The sequence below is a fragment of the Penicillium daleae genome (genome assembly GCF_028827525.1).
Source record: "Penicillium daleae strain IBT 16125 chromosome Unknown utg000004l_segment0_segment0, whole genome shotgun sequence".
Lineage (NCBI taxonomy): Eukaryota > Fungi > Ascomycota > Eurotiomycetes > Eurotiales > Aspergillaceae > Penicillium > Penicillium daleae.
The window spans coordinates 212357-230100 of NW_026623152.1; the positions used below are offsets into that span (position 1 = coordinate 212357).

Sequence of the window (17744 nt, forward strand, 5' to 3'; positions counted from 1 at the left end):
AAGGAATCAAAAGAAAATCACCTTTTTCTACTTGGTCATTCGTATCGCGGGCTCTATGCGCCGTACATTGCTGCAGTCTGTCATTCATTCAAGATTATGGATCCCCTGTCATCCTAAGCGGCCATGGTGGGCCTTGCAGTGTCTGTCTTCAAATCAGATGGCTGTGTACATCATATCGATCAACATGCTGTTGGTGTTCGCTTTGTGCAATTCTCCAATCCGGCGATCTACCTCAACCCACTTGCTCAGAGCCCCCTCTCGAGCCGCATCCCATTGATCACCCGGGACGATTGAATCTCGAACTTGTGCTGCCTGCTTGAAAGACAATCTCGCAGTGCAAGGGTACCCTTGGGCCTCCTGTGCTAGGCCAAGAAGAAGAAAGGTGGTTGAAACGTCATGGTTCAGCTGTGGGTCTTGACTATAGTCAAATCTTCTCCCAAGCCGACGAACACGTTCGGATAAACGTTGACAAATGTAGCCCATTTCCACATACTCCCGCTCACTCCACAAGTACTCCATTGCAGTGTGCCACAGGGTCATAGTCTCGTGACTGTATTTCCCGAGCTCGATGTCTATTCGATCGAGCATGTTCTCGATTTCAAAAATAGACAATCCTTTGTACAGGCTGTAGAACTCACCCGCATCAGCTCTGGGAAACCTAGCCTGGTTATACGAGAAATATGCTTTGACATGGTCGGTTCCTGCCCTGTTCATCCACAAGAAACGGCAATAAGAATCAAACGCGATATATAGGGGACATAATTGCTCCCAATCTATCATTTCCAAGAATTCAAGCATGAGTCTGCGCGGATCATTCTGTGGCAAAACCTGTCGTGCCATGGAAACCAGATCGGTTGTAATGAAATGCTGCAGCTCCTCGTTGCCGGCTCTCTTTACCATGAGCAGTATTCCAAGGATATCAGGGAGCTGGCGATGGTGACGATATCCCACGACGGATCGGTGGAGAGCGAAGGCACTCCTTAGCAGTGCCTCAGCTCGCTGATTTCCACCCACCTTGAGTTGCTTCAATGCACGGAAGACCATATTGTGCAGCCTACTGAGGCCCGCTAGTTGTGCTTTCAGCTCCGTACTCCTAGCGTATAGTCCCTTGTGGTTTGGGGCCCATTCGCCAGTGTCAAAGCAGGACTCGAAATGAACCCGCGTAGTAAAAAGCAGGTATTGGAAGTTCTTGAAAGCGGTTGGGTCGCTTAACGTGGTAACCTCGAATGGTAAACGGATCCAGGTGAGCTTCCGAGGATCTGACTTTTCCTTCGGCGAGTCCTGTCTCCTATCACAGTGTCGGACAATCTCCTCGTTCTCTTGAAGCACACCATCTGCAAAAACCAGGCAGTGGTGGCCATCCAGTGTCTGATCAAGAATAGTTTTTGCACGAACAGCGTCTTGACCCCGTATATTCTTGAAGATACCGAGATCGCGTAGCAGTGTCTTCCATTGGTGGATCCTGCCAGAGTGTCAGTTGATCACGATGAACAAAAAGAAGTAATCGCTGACTCCTTACGTCAATCGCAGCTCCAATGCTTGTTCCTCGAACGCGAGCTTGGCTTGCTCTCGAGTCAGATCTTCGGTGACGAAGAGTCGGAACACAACACGGCGGTGCCCTTCATATGCCCTTGCACGTTCCATGTTAGAAACGACCAGACTTTCTGCTATGCGTTTCCGGTGAAGTGTCTGGGATGGTTGAGAGATGAAACAAGAATATGCCGATATAAAGGAAATAGCAACAGCCGGTGCATAATCCGGGCCTCCCGTAATCTGGCTAAGGGGCACGTCAATGGTCACATCACAACCCGAAGACGCCTGATGAACCGTATTTGAGTGAGTCGCGCAACTTTTGACCTAATGACAAGCCTTACAACTTCCCAACCATCCCAGGCTGACATCCAGTGAAGGGTCAGCCACTTGACGTGGCACTAATGCTGAAATTACCCCGCTCTTAGTCCATGGACTCCCAGATGAGGCTTCTTATCAAAAATGAGGTACGGCAGCCTTGTAACTCGATTGGTCGGCCTTTTAGGAGCCCGGCACTAATGTATAACCCTTTTGTTCGCTTGTCTCTCGCGCTAGCCATATTTAGAACTCCTTTTTTCATTGGCTTAGTACATGCAGTACGCTTTGGTTGTAGTAGGGAGATGGTGCTTGATCAGGCTTTGAACTACATCATTCTATGAAGCCCTACTTCGCAGAGGTAACGCGGTTTGCGACGGCGCAAATGGCATGGAATGCCTATAAAGAGGCGATGCTTTCCCTGGTCTTCCTTTCCTCAAGTCTTCTCCTTTCTGTCTTCAACAAAACCAAGCAAAGCGACATAACAGCCTACCTCAGCTTTGTTCTGAGCGTGCTGCCCCCGAATCTTTTTCTTACTTTCAAACTTCTTTTTCCTCTTCTTTTTCCTTTTCTTTTTCCTCTTCTTTTCCTCTTCTTTTTCGCATCGTGGTCCATTCTGCTCTGCTCCTTCACTCTGTATCTCTTTCCAGTCTCGCTTTTCAATCAGATAATTGCCAAATTCCCCGGGTCACAACCTATCACTACCCTCGCCCTCTAAAACGCCCCTCATCAACCGAACATCTGAGCACCAGAAACACTCCGACATTTCTTATTTCTTACTGGCGAATCAGGGCTTCTTCAATTCTCAATGGAGCAATCGATCCTGCGCATGGAGACAGAGCTCCAGATGCAGTATGGAAATGAAGACTGGAGCACGACTTTTCGCGCTGGACCGGACTCTATTGGAATTCTCGCCGAATGTATTTTGATTACCTCAAGACCAATGGTAATAGGTATTGAGCTGACGGGCCCTGGGCTTGAGTGTGTCTAGCATTATCCAATGGTAAATATGCTGTTCTGAGTGTAGTAAGCTGACTGTTATACAGGTATACAACACTCTCCGCGAATGTGAGCCACTGTGCAGCTGTTGGCGCAGATACATTTAGAACCACTGCAAGGAATATGAAAGTCTTGGCTCATTTAACAAATGAGCTCTCGCAACCGAATGGGACTGTACGCTGTCCTCTTCACTCTACTTGTTGCCAGCTTATTGACACACAGTGATCCGAGCAGATTGAGAAAATGTTGAAGTTCTGTGAGGCTGGTCAGTCTGAAGCAAGAGACAGGCTGCTGTCTAAGTATATTTCAAGAGGCGAGAAGATTGTTGCGAACTGTACAGACCTCATTGGAGAGGTCAGCGCCTTGTTTGATGCTTGGTGCAACATGACAGCGGCCCTTTATCTTGCTTTGCAAGACACACTAGGTATGTCTCTTTCATCAAGCGTCGACACCTATGATCACAACTTTACTAACACAGAAATTTGACCTTTATATAGGCCAAAAGCGGAAGCAGGAGCAGCATGTAATCAACGAGATTAATAAAAACGAAATTGACAAGGAATTGAAGGAAGGTCAGAGGGAAAAGGAAGAGGCAAGGACAAACGAGCGAGCGAAACACATGCAAGAGACTCGCGAAAAGAAGGCACTGTACGAAAAGTATGCCGGAATTGTAGGTAAGTTAAGTGGACAAATTCTCCAGAGTCGGCTTGAATTAACAGTAGTCGCAGCCAGCGGCAGCGTCTTGGCGGAAGGAGGCCTAACTGCTGTAGTTGCTTCTGCATCGGCAGTTACCACAGGAGTCGGACTTGTGGTTGCTGGTGCGGCTGCCTACATACACTACAGAACCCTTAGAGCAGACCTCATGAGTATGGAGGAAGCTCAAGAACGAAGGAACCAGGAGATCCGTGAGCTTGAAGCGTCAAAGGCAATCCTTGAGAAGACACTGGCACACCTAAGTGCAGAATCAAAATCAATCGTGGGTTTGTCTTGGTCTGATCACTTATTGGGGTGTTACTAACTATTCTGTCTTTTAGGACGAAGTTAAACAAATTGTGCAATTGTCTTTCAAGAAGGTGACTGAGCTACAACAACTAGTCAGGAAGTTCATGAAGTTCCTTCTCGATATCAATGCCATTATCAAATATACAGTGGAACACAGTACACTCGTGTATGATTTTGTCAAGGACAAAGAGGACTTAATCGATCCTGGTGTCAAGATGGTATTGCTCATTCATTTTCAGGGCCCTTATTATGGTTCAAACTGACATACCGTTAGGAGTTGCTAGAGAATGCATTTGATATGAAGACCAGATTCATATTTGCCTCAAAAGCGTCAAACGTTTACAACGCCGTCTCCAGCCAGTTCATCCTGCCAACGTTGGACAAGCTACCGGAATTGGGTCTCCTGAACGAGGCTACGGAACGCGAAGTCATGACAAAAATGGAAGAGCTGCATGATTTTAGGTGTAGAGTCTGCTCAGAAACCGTATCTCTAACTCAAAAGGTTAGTCTCTCATAGCTCTTTTTAAAAATGAACATCGAGCTCACAGCTCGATAGATGCACGCAGAACTGAAGGAGAGCCTGGCAGAGGTAACCAGGGCCTCTGCTAGAGTTTTCGAGGATATAGCATCCGGTGATCACGACAGTCCTGGAGAGGGATCTCAGTGACGCGTTCAAATTGCCGGATCGGGTTTTGATTTGCTTCACACCTGCCGTAGCCGGGGGAGATAGTGGGCCACAGATAGGTTGAGCCACGAACTTGGGCTCCCATTGTGGATATGCAGCGCAAGCACTCCTGAAATTTTTCTTTTCTTTCTTTTTTTTCCAAGTTTGTGCGATAAACCTTTGACAATCATATCACAACCCCTAGTCGGATATACTTGGCTGGTTTCAGGGTCTAAGGGCTAAGCAGCAGCTCCAGATTTGGGGATTTAGCTGGATGAGCTTTATGCTAAACTGGCGAGTAGCAATGGATGCAACGCGGGGTTGTTGCCCGGAACGGTATACTCCTGCCATTCTGCCCACCCACAACGCACAGGCCGTTGTGGTGGGCCACACCACCACGGGATATCTCACCACCACGGGATATTTCATCAATTTTGATCAATTCATCTCAAATATCTCTAACACAATGGCTGCGCATCAACATAGGCTAGGTGACTAATATCTGTGATCGCCTCCTGCACCTCCTCATCACGTTTTTTCTGCTTTTCTGTCCTTTCTGGTGGGGTAGGTGTTAGGACCGACGTACTAGCGGGTCCTGGTAGGAATGGAGAATTAGAGTGAAGGAACCCAAAGGGGTGTATTCATATCAGACTAATCGCTGGAGAGCCTAAGTCATACTACTATGTGTGTGTGGGAATGCCCTGGCAGGGTCCGGCGGCCTAGGCAGACCAGTTGCGCAGGTCACGTGGTGGCCTGGCAGGACCGGGCGGTCTGGGCCGACCCGTGTAGGGCTATCCACCAGGGACGGGCAGTTCCTGGTGAAGGCCGTAACAGATGGAGAAGAATGATCGTGTTCAAGTCTCGTCTGCTAACTAAGGGATACAATTGTTCTCGTTCAAATTTTGTTTCAAAACGCTAACGACCGATAGGTTTTTGCTTAATTAGGTGTAGATTAGGCGGTAATCGCTTAAGATAGCGATATATCTATATCTTTCTAAGGATAGGTGGATCGGTTATATTAGGCGCGTTACGCGTAAGGATACCTTACGCAGTAGCTTTAATCAACATTTTAGGCGTAGGGCGGCCTATTCGATCTCTCTGACGAATCTATAGCTCTAGTGCATACTCTTAGCTCTTATTCAGGGTCTTATTGACAGGTTTTTAGCCGTAAGAGGGGGGCGACCGTTAATGCGTGCATGAAGGCGTTTATAATCGGCTTAGGTGTTAAGGCCAAATTCTTTAGCCAGCGAGCGTATAGATGGGCGATCGCGATCAAAATAGGCCTTATAGGCCCTATCGAAGGCAGTTTCGGTGTTTTTAGACGATTTAGGCATACTAGGCGCGTGTGGTTCGAAGGAGAAGAAGGTGGTAGAGTGTAAAATCCCGTGGTGGTGTGGGTGGGCAGAAAGGCACGAGTAGTGGGAGAAAGCCCCCAGAAGAAACTATGAGCATCGATCTGCGTACTCTTTCCAGCCAAAAGCTAATTGTTTGGTATTGTTATGGGCCTAAGCATTGTCAAACTGCAGGATCATAGAAATGCCCGGCTAGGAGAGCTCTTCAATTGTGTTCATTTGCGTCGGGGCGAACCTTTTCATTTCTGCACCTCTCCTTTGAAATTAGAGAGGAGATAGCCAAGAACAGATAATTGTAGAAGCTACGGTAAATCTACCGTATTTTCCGAGATCACGTTCGATCAGGACCAGTTCAAGCCACCAAAAGCAAAGATTGGAGGGCTAGGGGACGAAGGTGGGACAGAGGGAAAGTTTAGCCGAGGGGCCACGTTCGCGCTTCAGGGGTCTTCAGGGCGATCGGGTGAAGAATAGAGGGGCTTCAGGGCGTTCAGGTGAAGGGGCCTGAAGGGGCTGAAGAGTAAAGCGGCAAGGGCAGATGCTTCAACGAATGGGAAAAAGAACACAACAATGTAAAAAACAAAAACATACAACAGCCAGGATTCGCATGTGGTCACCCACCATACTACTAACTGGCCGGCGTGTGGCTTAAGTACGGCTGAGCGGACGGGAAGCCCTGTTCTCCACACCCTATGGTCGTATGTACTTGGAAACCAACTCAAAACAAAATATATGATCGTCTGCTTCGGTACCATCGTATTTTCAGCCGCCTACCCCGTATGTCAAGTAGGATGTCCTGAGGTATTCATCGCGTGCTATTCGGCAGCAGGATATGTCTTGGGAGCAACTGCGGGTGCAATGGTACCAGCCACCAATATTGCTTGCAACGCGAGTTTTGGAAAGTCCCAGGGAGCTTGCGTGTTGGTGCTTCTATGACCAACACCATGACGTGAAATCTATCGAAGAATAATTTGAGAATAGGGTCCATAGGATAATGAGAACAAAAGACTGTGGTAGATCTTCCAATATGGGAGGTTTGCCAACTGAGCCTTGTATTCAAGATGCCCCTTTTGGGTACAAACATAAATAAGATTCAATAATCTCTTACTGCTCTAGTTTCCATAATCAAGTCGATCCCTTATCCAAGGTAGAAAGCGACTTAACTTTAGAAGCTCATCATGACGAAGTAAAGTATTCGAGAACGCATCGACCGCCTCGCCCCTTCAGCCCCTTCCACCCCCTCCGCATCTTCCGCATCCCCATTTCCACATCCACTCTCCTGTCAAAATGCGTCACTAGCTGATACAGGCACAGCCCCGCAAGGCGGATGTCCCTGAAATCAAGCCAGTCATACCCATGCAGGGTCCTCCATCACAGATATTGGCGCGAACGCCCATGCATCGTGAAATAAAACCTCTTCGAGTCTAATCTGTTCTCCCTCCCTTCCGCAGCAAGGCAATGAACGCCGGGCGGTGTTGCCCCGACGTCGAGTCCGGGCCTATGAGATGCATTTACCACGGTGCCGAAGGGACAAATGTAGGTCTGAATACGAGATTTGTCTTGGCGCCATGGCGTTTCTTTGTGATCGTTGCGCAACAACCGTACAGGTACTGGGTGTGGGTATAAATAAGTATTAGAGAGCTGCTGTCAAGGAATCAAAAGAAATTGAAGTTTTGGTTACATCCAGACAGAACTAACCACTGTCGATTCTTGATTTGATTTCACGTTTTGTGCCCGCGAAGTATACACGTTTCGGGAGTCAGCATGAGGAACTCAACGCCAAGACACACCCTTCTACGCATTACTGCACTATCTAGCATCTTTACCGGTGCCTTTAGCTATATCTACGATACTTCCTACGCAAATCGCCTCGATACAACCAAAACCAACGCCGGACCACTCACGACCGTCTTCACGCCGCCAGCATCATGTGCCACACCACACACAGAACTGCTATACGGACGACCAGATCTTATCCAGGGATGTGCGGGTCCCTACGGTGACGAGTGTTGTCCAGAAGGATGGCGGTACGATAGATACTTTAGTCCCGGACAGTGTCCAGTGGGATATAAAACGTGCACGCTGCCGACGACAACGCAACGCGATGAGACGACCGTTATATGCTGTCCGAGGTGAGTCAACGAATGCTTATTTTATAACTGTCCCTAAAGGCGCCCAATCTAATTGATACGATGCAGTGGGTTTGACTGCAATGGACAGGACTACTGCGGCAAGACATTCAACAGCGCACCCACAATTACATACTCAGACGCCACCCTCTCCGTCGTAACGACAGTAAGAGCCATCACAGCAACCGGGATCCAAGTCCGCTTTAAAGCTTCCGAATCAAGTATCGTCCCCATCGTGGCTGATTCTCTTAACCTGCCGCACGGTCCTTTACTGAGCAAGAGAGATAAGGCCGGAATTGGTATCGGAGTTGGGGCTGGCGTGATTATTTTGGGTTACTTTGTCTTAGCCTGGGTGAAACGTTACCGTCGATCGAAGGAGGCGAATGTGAATAGGACAGATCCGTTAGAGACTGCACCGTCTTTGGGGCAGGATGAGTCACCACCTGCTTATTCGAGGACGAAGGTGTAGATGAGTAAAGTTTTTCGAATGCTATTGGAGTGGACTAATTCTGGGGGTTGAACTGTTTGTCGTTAATATCTTTTGTTGGGATTGGTACAGTTAGGGCTTGCTTACTTGTTTTCTGAGGCAAGGATGTTGCTCTAGATAATAGACAGGGTCTAGGCCGTGCTTAGCAACCATTCCAAATGTACTTGGCATTTGAACTACACAGGTCAAAGAACAAATTTGAGGTGTAATACGGCCTTCCTAACAGATTAGGAAGGAAATATATCGTCTTAAACATTCAGCTTTCTGCTAGATTGATCTGTTCCAAACTTCTGATTCAACCGCATCGTAATTTGAGAATGTTCTCTCGCCCATTGCTCGAGCCTCCACTTGGCCCTTGAATGGCGTCATTCAAAATAAAGACATCGATTGTAGCTGGAAATTGTGGAATGCCCGGCTTAATTACAGGTACCAGGAACCAATGAGCCGCCACCGGAAAGTGATATTGTCTTCTCGTCTAGCCAGCTGTTGCAGAAGAGGATTTGTCGTAAGTCAGTGTGAAGCCAGCACTCTTGACGTTGGTAACCGACTCCTCGGTGTCTGTGAAATCATAGGCACAAGTATCGGCAGTCAGATTCCAGGTGGAAGTCGAATCAAGATCAACTCCAATGTAATATGTGCCATATCCAGAGTAAGCTGTGCCAGTCCAAGATGAAGAGTCGGTCAGGGACCACCTATTCGCCACAGAGTCTTCGACCGTGACATAGCCAGCTGGGCTGTCAGCGCCAGCTGTGATGATGATAACCGACGTGTCATTCGCAGTTGCACTCAAAGTCCCGTCGTCAACCGTAGTACTCTCGGAGCTACCAGAATACTCGACGGTAGCCTCCAGAGCTTGCTGGAGGGTGGAAACGACAGTAATGTCCCAATCCGCCAGAAGAGCGTTATCGGCCGCATCAGCTGTAAGATCCATAGTTAGGCTAGGATCGCCTGTCAAAACCAGGCCGTGGACAAAGGTCCTATAGAGGACGGTGCCTAAACCGAGGACTCTTTGAGAAATTATGATGGCTTGTTTGAAGGACTTTGTTGATGACTGGATTGAAATGGATGTAGCTAATGGATGGAAGAAATGGCCAGTATTTTAAGGAATTATATATACAATTCGTGAGAGCAAATCCCTAGACGTGGAGCCGGTAACAAAAAGTGGAGCTGGGCATTTGTCAGTGAATTGAGTGGAAGTAAGATCAACAGTTTAAATCTTACGCGTACTTTATATATTTGACTTCCTGCAGAGCAATTCCATCTGCAGGAACACACATCCATGACAATTTCGAGGGTTTCAGAAAATAAGCGATGAAGTTCACTCTATTGACGGGAGCTTTTTCAGACGTGCTTGAAGTATCTTTCCAGAATTAGCTGTATGTCACATCTCGAGTTTGTTGCCTCTACAAATCAGACTATGAGAAAATTTCAACTGCAACGACAGGGTGGGAACCCCAACCAGTAAGACAGTATCAAAGCATATTGATATTCAAATAAACCAAAAGAAGTGTCCATCCAGTCTATCTAATGCAAAAGCATCAAGTATCGGGTATTGTAGCATGATCAAATAAGAGAACAGACGCAATAGCGACAGCGACACACACAACAACCGCCACAGCAGCATCTCATTACCACCCAGCCCTTCATTCCATCACCCCCTAACCGAAAGAAAGAGGGAATCTCCATTAACCAGCCTACGCCCACTTCCCCAACAGCGCCATAATACCAGCCCCCAACAACAACGAAACAACCATAAAAGCCAACCTCTTATCATCCCTAGTCCGATGCGGATCAAACAAGAAATCCCTCGCCAGCAGCTCCACAAGCCCGGTATAAATCAAAATACCCGCCGAAATCGAATCCAACACTCCCGAAACCACATTCGCCGTAAACGAGCCCGGGTTATACGTCGTCCGCAGACCCAGCCCAATCGCAATGGAAATCGGGGTTGTCAGACCATACGCCGTGCACAGAGCCCAGGGTAACCAACTCCCCTTCCTGAAGGGGATGGAACTCATTCGCGCGCCGATACCGAGACCCTCGAAGGACTGGTGGAAGACGAGGACTGGGTAGAGCGTAGCGAATTCGTCGCCTGCCACGCCGAGATTGAGCCCAATGATGACGGAGTGAAAGATGACGCCGAATTCGAGGATGAGGAAGGCGGCGATTTGTTGGCGGAAGGAGCGTTCGAGTTGGCCTTCGTCCAGGGATTGGGCTTCGACTTCTTTGGCTTGTTTGTCCTTTGAGTCGAGCGCGGATGTAGAGTGGGAATGCGAGTTTGAGTTTGATCTGCGTAGACCCAGGTGGTTTACTTCCACGCCGGAAGCCATGATTGGCTCTGGGTCATCGCGGCAGAGACCGTATTTCTTCTCGACGTAGCGCTCGGCACCGAAGTCGAGCAGGAATACCATCATCAGGGACGTGAGGACGATGGCCGGGCACCAGGAGTAATCGGCCCAGTGGCCGGTCATGCCTACGCAGGAGGCTGGGCCAATTTCACCGTAGGCCGGGTCGAGGAGGTGGATGAAGGCTGTTGCGATGATGACGCCTGCACCGAAGTATTTGGCGAAGAGGTAGACGTATAATGGGATGCGGAGACGGGGGGCCCGTTTGGCGAGGACGGGGAAGAATGTCGTGGCAGAGGAGATGATTAGAATGACGAAGATGGCGGAGATGCGGGCGCCTAGGCGGCCGTCGTATTGGTTGCCTTCGCTATTGATGTAACAGATTATTTGAGTGGGGTCTACAGTGTCGAGGTCGACATTGTGAGGGTCAAAGTTGGACATGGTGGTGGTTGTGATGGTGGATAACCGTGACCTTGCCCAGAAATTGGTCAAGCCCTAATTTGATATCGAAGAGAGAGGCTGATAGTGACAGTTAGGGACACGCTCAGGCCAGGAAATGAGAAGTTATGGAAGAAATTGGACACGTCTGAGAAAAGTTACCTTTGGGAAAGGATTTTCCTGTCCATTTTATAACCCTGGTGTATTAGCGAGATGCGTTCGGGACTGCCGTCGCCCTGAGGACCTTGGGAGGTTCGCTTCTGGCCGAACCAGATTTGGCCCCCCATCGCATGGTCTAGTCTCATCAAACTTTGCAATCGTAGTCGTAATGGGTCAATGAGTAGTAATTGCACTCTGTCGAGTGATTCTCTCCTGTTGCTGTTAGTTTTCCCCTATAATCACTAATACCGGGGGGTACATCCTCCCATATACCAACCGCAGCAAGGCAAAACCACCACCGACAGGAACAACAGCAGCGCCTAGAAAAGCACGTCAACAAATATCTTGGAAAAAAGCTTGAGAGGCTTGGAAGTATCTCTTAGCTTACTCGGAGACTTTTACGGTGGACCTGATTCTCGACGAGATCATTGGATGTCGCCATCACGATGACTTGCCCCCAAGGTCCCCCAGCCAAGACCCCACGTGGAGAACGGCCTACCACGGCAAGTCTGACTGCAAAGCAAGTGATTAGCCAGAATGGGTAGGTGGTATAGAAATAAGAGAACCTTGTTAGCTTTGACAGAGTAGGGAATTTGCTCAGAGAAGGGGATATGGGATATGGTTGGTCGGGTTGGACCCTGGGTGGGAAATGGATATCGACTGAGTCGACCAGCGTCAGCATCAGACTAGGTCCACATGCAACGCACGACCCCTCGGAGACAGCCGATGTCAGGATTCAGATTATTTGTCGTAGTTTTCATTTGTTTATACCCACTTGCACCGGGTAAACCTAGTACCGTAACGGGGAAAACGCCGAGGTGGCGCGAACGGCGGTTACCGTTGATCCAGATCCAATGAAGTACTACCCAATAGAAAGGCCATCGAGATTATCAGGAAGAGGTGGTAAGTGACATTGTCTTCCTGTCATGACTCAACGTGAGTTCTATCCAGTGGTAGGTAAGGTATTACTAAAGAAATCATAGTCATAGCCATAGTCATTCACAGCCATCTCGCGTGTAATGAAAATTCACCTGTATAGTATCATAGTCACTGCATGGTCATATCATATCTTCATAACATTCGTTTCATCCCGGCGTCGCCGCCATTTCACATCAAAAGTGTAGTCAACAAAAAGGCTGAAAGAACAAAAAAAATGATTTCACAAGCCAGGGAAGAGGACCGTCGACCTTGGAGCCAAGCTCAAGCCACGTTCAAGGTCAAGTCTGTAGATGAGTCTGGACCTCTAGGAAGACACGATCAGAGTCCATGACATGGCAAGAAGATGAAAGAAGAGAATGTCAACGTCAAGTAAACAAACATCCATCCCGAGGAAAAAAGTCATCCACCCCAATCCCAATTGACCACCAAAAGCCCAACCGGAAAAGCAAATATAGAAGAGAAGAGAGAAATCAAAAAAAACACAACGTAATCGCATCAAAACAGCAGATCTTCATAATTTCGTAACACATGAACACATGTCCACATCACCAACCAGGGTAAGTCTGTCTGTATACACATCCCTTTTCAAATCCAACTCTCAACCATGTTCATCGCATTTCATTTCTCATATCCAATGCCGCCGCCCAACCAAATTTCCATAATATGGGCCCAATCCCAAAACAAGAACAAAACAAAAAGCACAAACCGCTCCCAACCACGCTAAAAGGCAACGCTGAAAAAAAAAAATAAAACAAGATAATGATAAAATAGGCATAATAGCATGAATCGAAAACGCAGGATGAAAAGGCAAATCGCTAGTCGCTAAACACACGGAAGGGTTGTGTTGAAAACAAATCATGAACGAGAAGAAGAGAATCAAACAAGGAAAAGGGGGAAGTAGGCATGATAGGCTCTTCAGGGCGCTGGTTCTACATTTGAGTTTTCCCAGCGCAACTGAGAACCATTGCTGGTTCCTGTCGTAGAAAAGTCAAGCAAGGCCAGACGAAGCGTCGAGCATCGAGCATCAAACATCGAGAGCGCGGAGTCAGAGCGGAGACGTCAACCAAAGACGAAAGACAAACATTGAACCCGAGAGTGTGGGCTGGACGAATAGCCAAATTGAAAATGCTCAAGCATTCACCAGGCTATGCCATACACCCCGAGACTCAAAAAGTCATCATCTCCTCCTTGACAGGACTGCCCCCATACTCCTGCACCATACGCCGGAAATCACGAATGACCTTCTCCGGCACCCGCTCCCACATCAGACTACGCGAGTACACGTCCTCGCCGGCATGTACCCGGTGCTGCGCGGCGTTACTCCGCATCGCCGCCAGCGCAGCCTGCAGATTCGATGGCTGCGCCTTGAACGGCGCGCCATCATCTTCAAAGGTTGTCAGGCTGTTATACTGATCCGCATTCAGCGCGAAGACCTGCGCACGCTCTTGGTCCTCGCTGGGCAGGACGAGCGTATCGTGTAACTGGTCCAGCGTCGAGGGACGCCCGTGCGAGGCGCCTATCTGGGTCATGTCCATGGTGATGGAGGGTTGCGGGGCGGATGCGGAGACTGCAATTGCAGAGGGGTGGGTGAGGTCTGGTGGGGAGGAGGCGAGGACTGCCTTTAGCACGTTGGCGGACTCGGCGCGGTACTCTTCCGAGAGCTGGGGGAGGGAGTGGCCGGCGAGGTTTGTGTTAGCTTTGGAGGCGATGAAGGCACCGAAGAGGAGGCACATGTAGAAGGCGTTCCAGCTGAAGGGGTATTCTGAGGCGGGCTTGTCGGCTGCGCGCTCGGTGACATGGAGAGGCTGGGGGTGAGGGTGTGTCTGGGACTGCGGCTGCGGCTGCGGTTGGACATGGTGCAGGCTGTGAGAAGCGGGGACTGTAGTATCTTGGATAGAAAGACCATTTGCCATGCCGAACTCATCCCAAGGCCCGGTATCCATGGACAAGTTCTCGAAGCCGGTAAAGTCGGCAGTCTGGACGTGAGCCTGAGCTTGATCGGCCATGGTGGTCTTGCCGCCGCGCTCGAGCTTTTCGACCGTCTCGAGCAAGATGTTGTTCTTCTTGCGCAATTCGGCCGTCTCCAGCGTATGTCTGCGGATCATCTCGTCCTTTTCCATGTGCATGCTCTCGAGGTAGGTGGTGATCTGCTGTTGCTGGGCGATCCACTCGCTCTTCTCGCGCATCAACTCGGCTTCCCGCTTCTGCAGGCTGGAGAGCATATCTTCCAGCTGACTGATAGTATGGGTATAATTTTTTTTCTCCTCTTCGAGTTTCTCCGTATGTAGCTTCTTGCGTTGGCGCGAGTCGAGGCTGTGATTCAAAGAGTCAGTAGGGCCGGACATCGTGACCGAGATCGCAGTGGTAAAAACGAAGTGGTAAAAACGCAACTCCGTTCTCACTTTAGCGGGTTCACTTACGCTGCTTGTCGGTTCCTCAACAGCCGCTTCTGCTGCTTCAACTCCTTCACCTCCTCTTCATTGGTCGACTGGCTAATCAAGTGGTCGATATTACTCAACGTGCGCTCCGCGGGAATCTCAAACCGAGCATTCTTCTTGCGGATCCCATCCCGGCGCAGCGTCAACGGCGACCCATTCCGATACGAACTGCTCTTCGCCGCAGCGGCCGCATCGGCCAGATCCATCGGCGCCGGCATCCAACCCTGACTCGACTGCGGGGACATGGCCACCCCTCCTGCGCCTGGCGGCGCGGCAAAATTCACCGCACCACGATACGACACCGCGCCCATCGGGATCGCACCCACCGGCCCGACCGCACCGCCCGAAAAGGGCCCCGAGGTGGCAGTTTGCTCTGCCTCGGAGGGGTACTGATCATACGCGGTGGGGGGTGCATGAGCCGGAGGCGGTGCGGGAGAGCGACCAGGACGGCTGGGGTGGGCCATAGGGCTGGGGACCGTCGACGGTCATGAACTGGGCACTTGTTGAGTCGAGGACGGACTGGGGGAGATGGGCGGGGCGGGAGTGCGACTGGTCAGAATTGGGATGGGAGTAGTTGGACCAGACGGAGTTGCGATATGAGAAGGCGGCTGCGTCTGCGTCGTAGGAGGGGCGGCGGGGGTCAGAGAGGCCTGGGGAGGTTGAGTCGAGGATCTTATCGTCCAGGACACTCATTTCATCTTCTTCGGATGGAGGCACATCTAGTGTTGAGGAGGATTGTTGGTAGTAGTCAAACTGGGCGTATCGTGCCATGGTGAAGAGGCGGTGTGTAGGAGAAAGAGTGGTCGTAGTGGGCAGGAATTATGAGAGGCGGGGGAGAAGATGATAAAATGGATGGAAAGGGGAAGGAAGAAAGGGTAAAGATCAAGATGAAAATGAAGATAATCGAGGAGGGAAAGAATCGAAGTAAAAGAGGATCGAAAGAAGATCACGGATCTGCCGACCGAGAAAAGAGAGCGCGAGCGAAGGCGGGGGATTTCCTGTACAGGCCGAATTGTACAGAGCTCGGAGGGTATGAGTATAGACCCTGGTCACTCGATGGGTTCGGGTTCGAGTTCGAGACCACGAAAAATGATACTGTCAAGTCACTTGGTTCACACACTCGAACAGGAAGGGGGAGACCCCGGCTAATTGTAGCAGGCGCATGCTCGTGCTGAATCTGGCAGCAGTGGGCTGCGATAGGTACCTGCTTCTGTCTACCTGGCGATGACTTCTTTGTTGCGGGTGAATCTGATTGAGGGTGCCGGTCTCTTCCAAGTCTCTGGGTACATCCAGCGGTCTGCGCGGGAGTGGGAGGGCCCGGGCAGACCAGCCGACGACGATTGGCTGCTTCGCCCCTCTTGGGCAGACGTGCATTGTGGTGATGGGCTATTCTTGTGGATTTGGGGGATTTGGGGTTTTCTTTTTTTCTTTTGACGAGTTTGTTTTTGGCAGGCTCGTGAACAGACCGTGCGATTTCCGATGAGAGCCCAACGTGATAGAGGATCTGATAGGAGAACGCTATAGATTGGAGAACCATGGACCCCCTCCATAATTTACGGTTATCCACTGCGCTGCAAGAATAGTGCTACACAATCCCTGCTTACCTAACCACAACCCCTCGGCTTATCGATAACCCTGAGCCTATCGATCGGTTTCCTGAGCGGCCCGCTGAGACCGGAGACGGGGGGGACCGTGCTTCCTGTCATTCTGCACTCTGCGCTGCATCTCTGACCCTTTCTTATTGTCGACAGAGTACAGTACACCTCTTGCTCAGTACTGGTCACTGCCATCCACTCACGGGCTGGTTCAGATGGAGCCAAACGGGTCCGGCCCGCCGCTGATCCACCCCCTCTCCCCCCATGGTTGATGGTTCCCAACTTTTCCCAAGTTCCGCCTTGCAGAACCCAAGCCAGAAAGCTGTCTTCCCGCAACCTGTGATGCACGGATGTTCTGCATTGATCACTCGTCCCCTCCAGATGACGCCTGGCGGACGGGACTGCTGCCACCGACAGGACTCCAAGGGCCAGCCCGGAGATACTTCCCAAGACCACCATTATGGCCCTAAGACTCAGCCAGACTCGCCTATTCCCCGACGGATGGCTCTGGTGACGAGCATCCCCTCGGTTTCACTCTCGTGCGCCTGCCTGGTCTCCTAAGGCCCGGAGACCACCCGCTAGAAAACTCCTAGGTCAAACGATGATGCCATCGTGATGAAACCTTAGTACTGACTACCCTCCAGCCAACTCCATCATTCTAGTGCTCGCCTATCGAGGAAACCACCCAGTGCTCATAGTAACTAACCCTCAACAAATCAACCTTCATCTTGAATCCATAATGATACAACCCAAATAACAAAAATAAAATACACCAAGGAAGAAAACAGCAGCCTACCACCCACGCATCCCCCTCAAAACCAAAAACCAAACCAAACCCACCGCCCCAAGCGCTCAATACTACCCGTTCCTATCCCTCTCACACCACCCAACACCCACGCTCAGACACACCCAGTATATAACACCAGTAATACATGAACAGTCCCTCCTCTATATCCCATCTCCCATCTAAACATAGTCATCCCGAGCCCCCACCCCACCAACAGGATCTCAGCATCCCATCTCCAGCCGCTGATAGGCCCGCCCCGCTGGGGACCCGGCGGTCCCGTGAGTGCGACTCGCGAATCGCGACTCGCCCAGCTCCCGTTTACCAGATGGCGGTGAAAGCGCCCAATCTATCCAATTGAGATCCAGACCGAGACTGGTGTTGGGGGGGCTGATCCTCACCTTGACCCTGACTTGATCCTGACGAGGACTGACTTGCTAGTAGCCAGTAGGCAGTTCAGGTTGAAGGTCTTGTGTGCCTTGTCTCGGCGCCTTGGGAGGGATGTCATGCGCGTGGTACCTTGTACCTACAGAGCTGTAGATATGATCAAAGGTTGTATGGAGAGAATGGC

The 17744-nt window shown here is 50.1% G+C and overlaps 6 protein-coding genes across 6 annotated transcripts, besides 2 other annotated features; 2 read left to right on the top strand and 4 right to left on the bottom strand.

Moving 5' to 3' along the window:
- Positions 1–153: 153 nt before the first annotated feature.
- On the bottom strand, positions 154–1644 carry N7458_003803 (uncharacterized protein; the record flags this gene model as incomplete). The annotated part of the gene is made up of 2 exons (XM_056907185.1): positions 154–1462; positions 1520–1644. The coding sequence occupies 2 exons, from the start codon at positions 1642–1644 to the stop codon at positions 154–156; spliced, it is 1434 nt and encodes a 477-aa protein (XP_056767912.1).
- Positions 1645–2653: 1009 nt separating this feature from the next.
- N7458_003804 (uncharacterized protein) lies at positions 2654–4513 on the top strand (the record flags this gene model as incomplete). The annotated part of the gene is made up of 8 exons (XM_056907186.1): positions 2654–2826; positions 2892–3018; positions 3079–3268; positions 3342–3518; positions 3573–3820; positions 3879–4064; positions 4121–4348; positions 4403–4513. The coding sequence occupies 8 exons, from the start codon at positions 2654–2656 to the stop codon at positions 4511–4513; spliced, it is 1440 nt and encodes a 479-aa protein (XP_056767913.1).
- A 1847-nt stretch (positions 4514–6360) lies between these two features.
- Positions 6361–6431: a sequence feature (Protein overlapping with rRNA (N7458_003805, KAJ5455541.1) was converted to a misc_feature.).
- A 24-nt stretch (positions 6432–6455) lies between these two features.
- Positions 6456–6795: a sequence feature (Protein overlapping with rRNA (N7458_003805, KAJ5455541.1) was converted to a misc_feature.).
- Positions 6796–7623: 828 nt separating this feature from the next.
- Positions 7624–8457, top strand: N7458_003806 (uncharacterized protein; the record flags this gene model as incomplete). The annotated part of the gene is made up of 2 exons (XM_056907188.1): positions 7624–7991; positions 8058–8457. 2 exons carry the CDS (start codon positions 7624–7626, stop codon positions 8455–8457), a joined length of 768 nt encoding a protein of 255 aa, XP_056767915.1.
- Positions 8458–8950: 493 nt separating this feature from the next.
- Positions 8951–9406, bottom strand: N7458_003807 (glycosyl hydrolase family 43 protein; the record flags this gene model as incomplete). The annotated part of the gene is made up of 1 exon (XM_056907189.1): positions 8951–9406. The coding sequence occupies one exon, from the start codon at positions 9404–9406 to the stop codon at positions 8951–8953; it is 456 nt and encodes a 151-aa protein (XP_056767916.1).
- Positions 9407–10169: 763 nt separating this feature from the next.
- zrfA (high-affinity Zn(2+) transporter ZRT1) lies at positions 10170–11261 on the bottom strand (the record flags this gene model as incomplete). The annotated part of the gene is made up of 1 exon (XM_056907190.1): positions 10170–11261. One exon carries the CDS (start codon positions 11259–11261, stop codon positions 10170–10172), a length of 1092 nt encoding a protein of 363 aa, XP_056767917.1.
- Positions 11262–13522: 2261 nt separating this feature from the next.
- On the bottom strand, positions 13523–15565 carry N7458_003809 (putative bZIP transcription factor; the record flags this gene model as incomplete). Its single annotated transcript, XM_056907191.1, is given in 3 exon segments — positions 13523–14669; positions 14777–15183; positions 15194–15565. 3 exon segments carry the CDS (start codon positions 15563–15565, stop codon positions 13523–13525), a joined length of 1926 nt encoding a protein of 641 aa, XP_056767918.1.
- Between the last annotated feature and the right edge of the window lie 2179 nt (positions 15566–17744).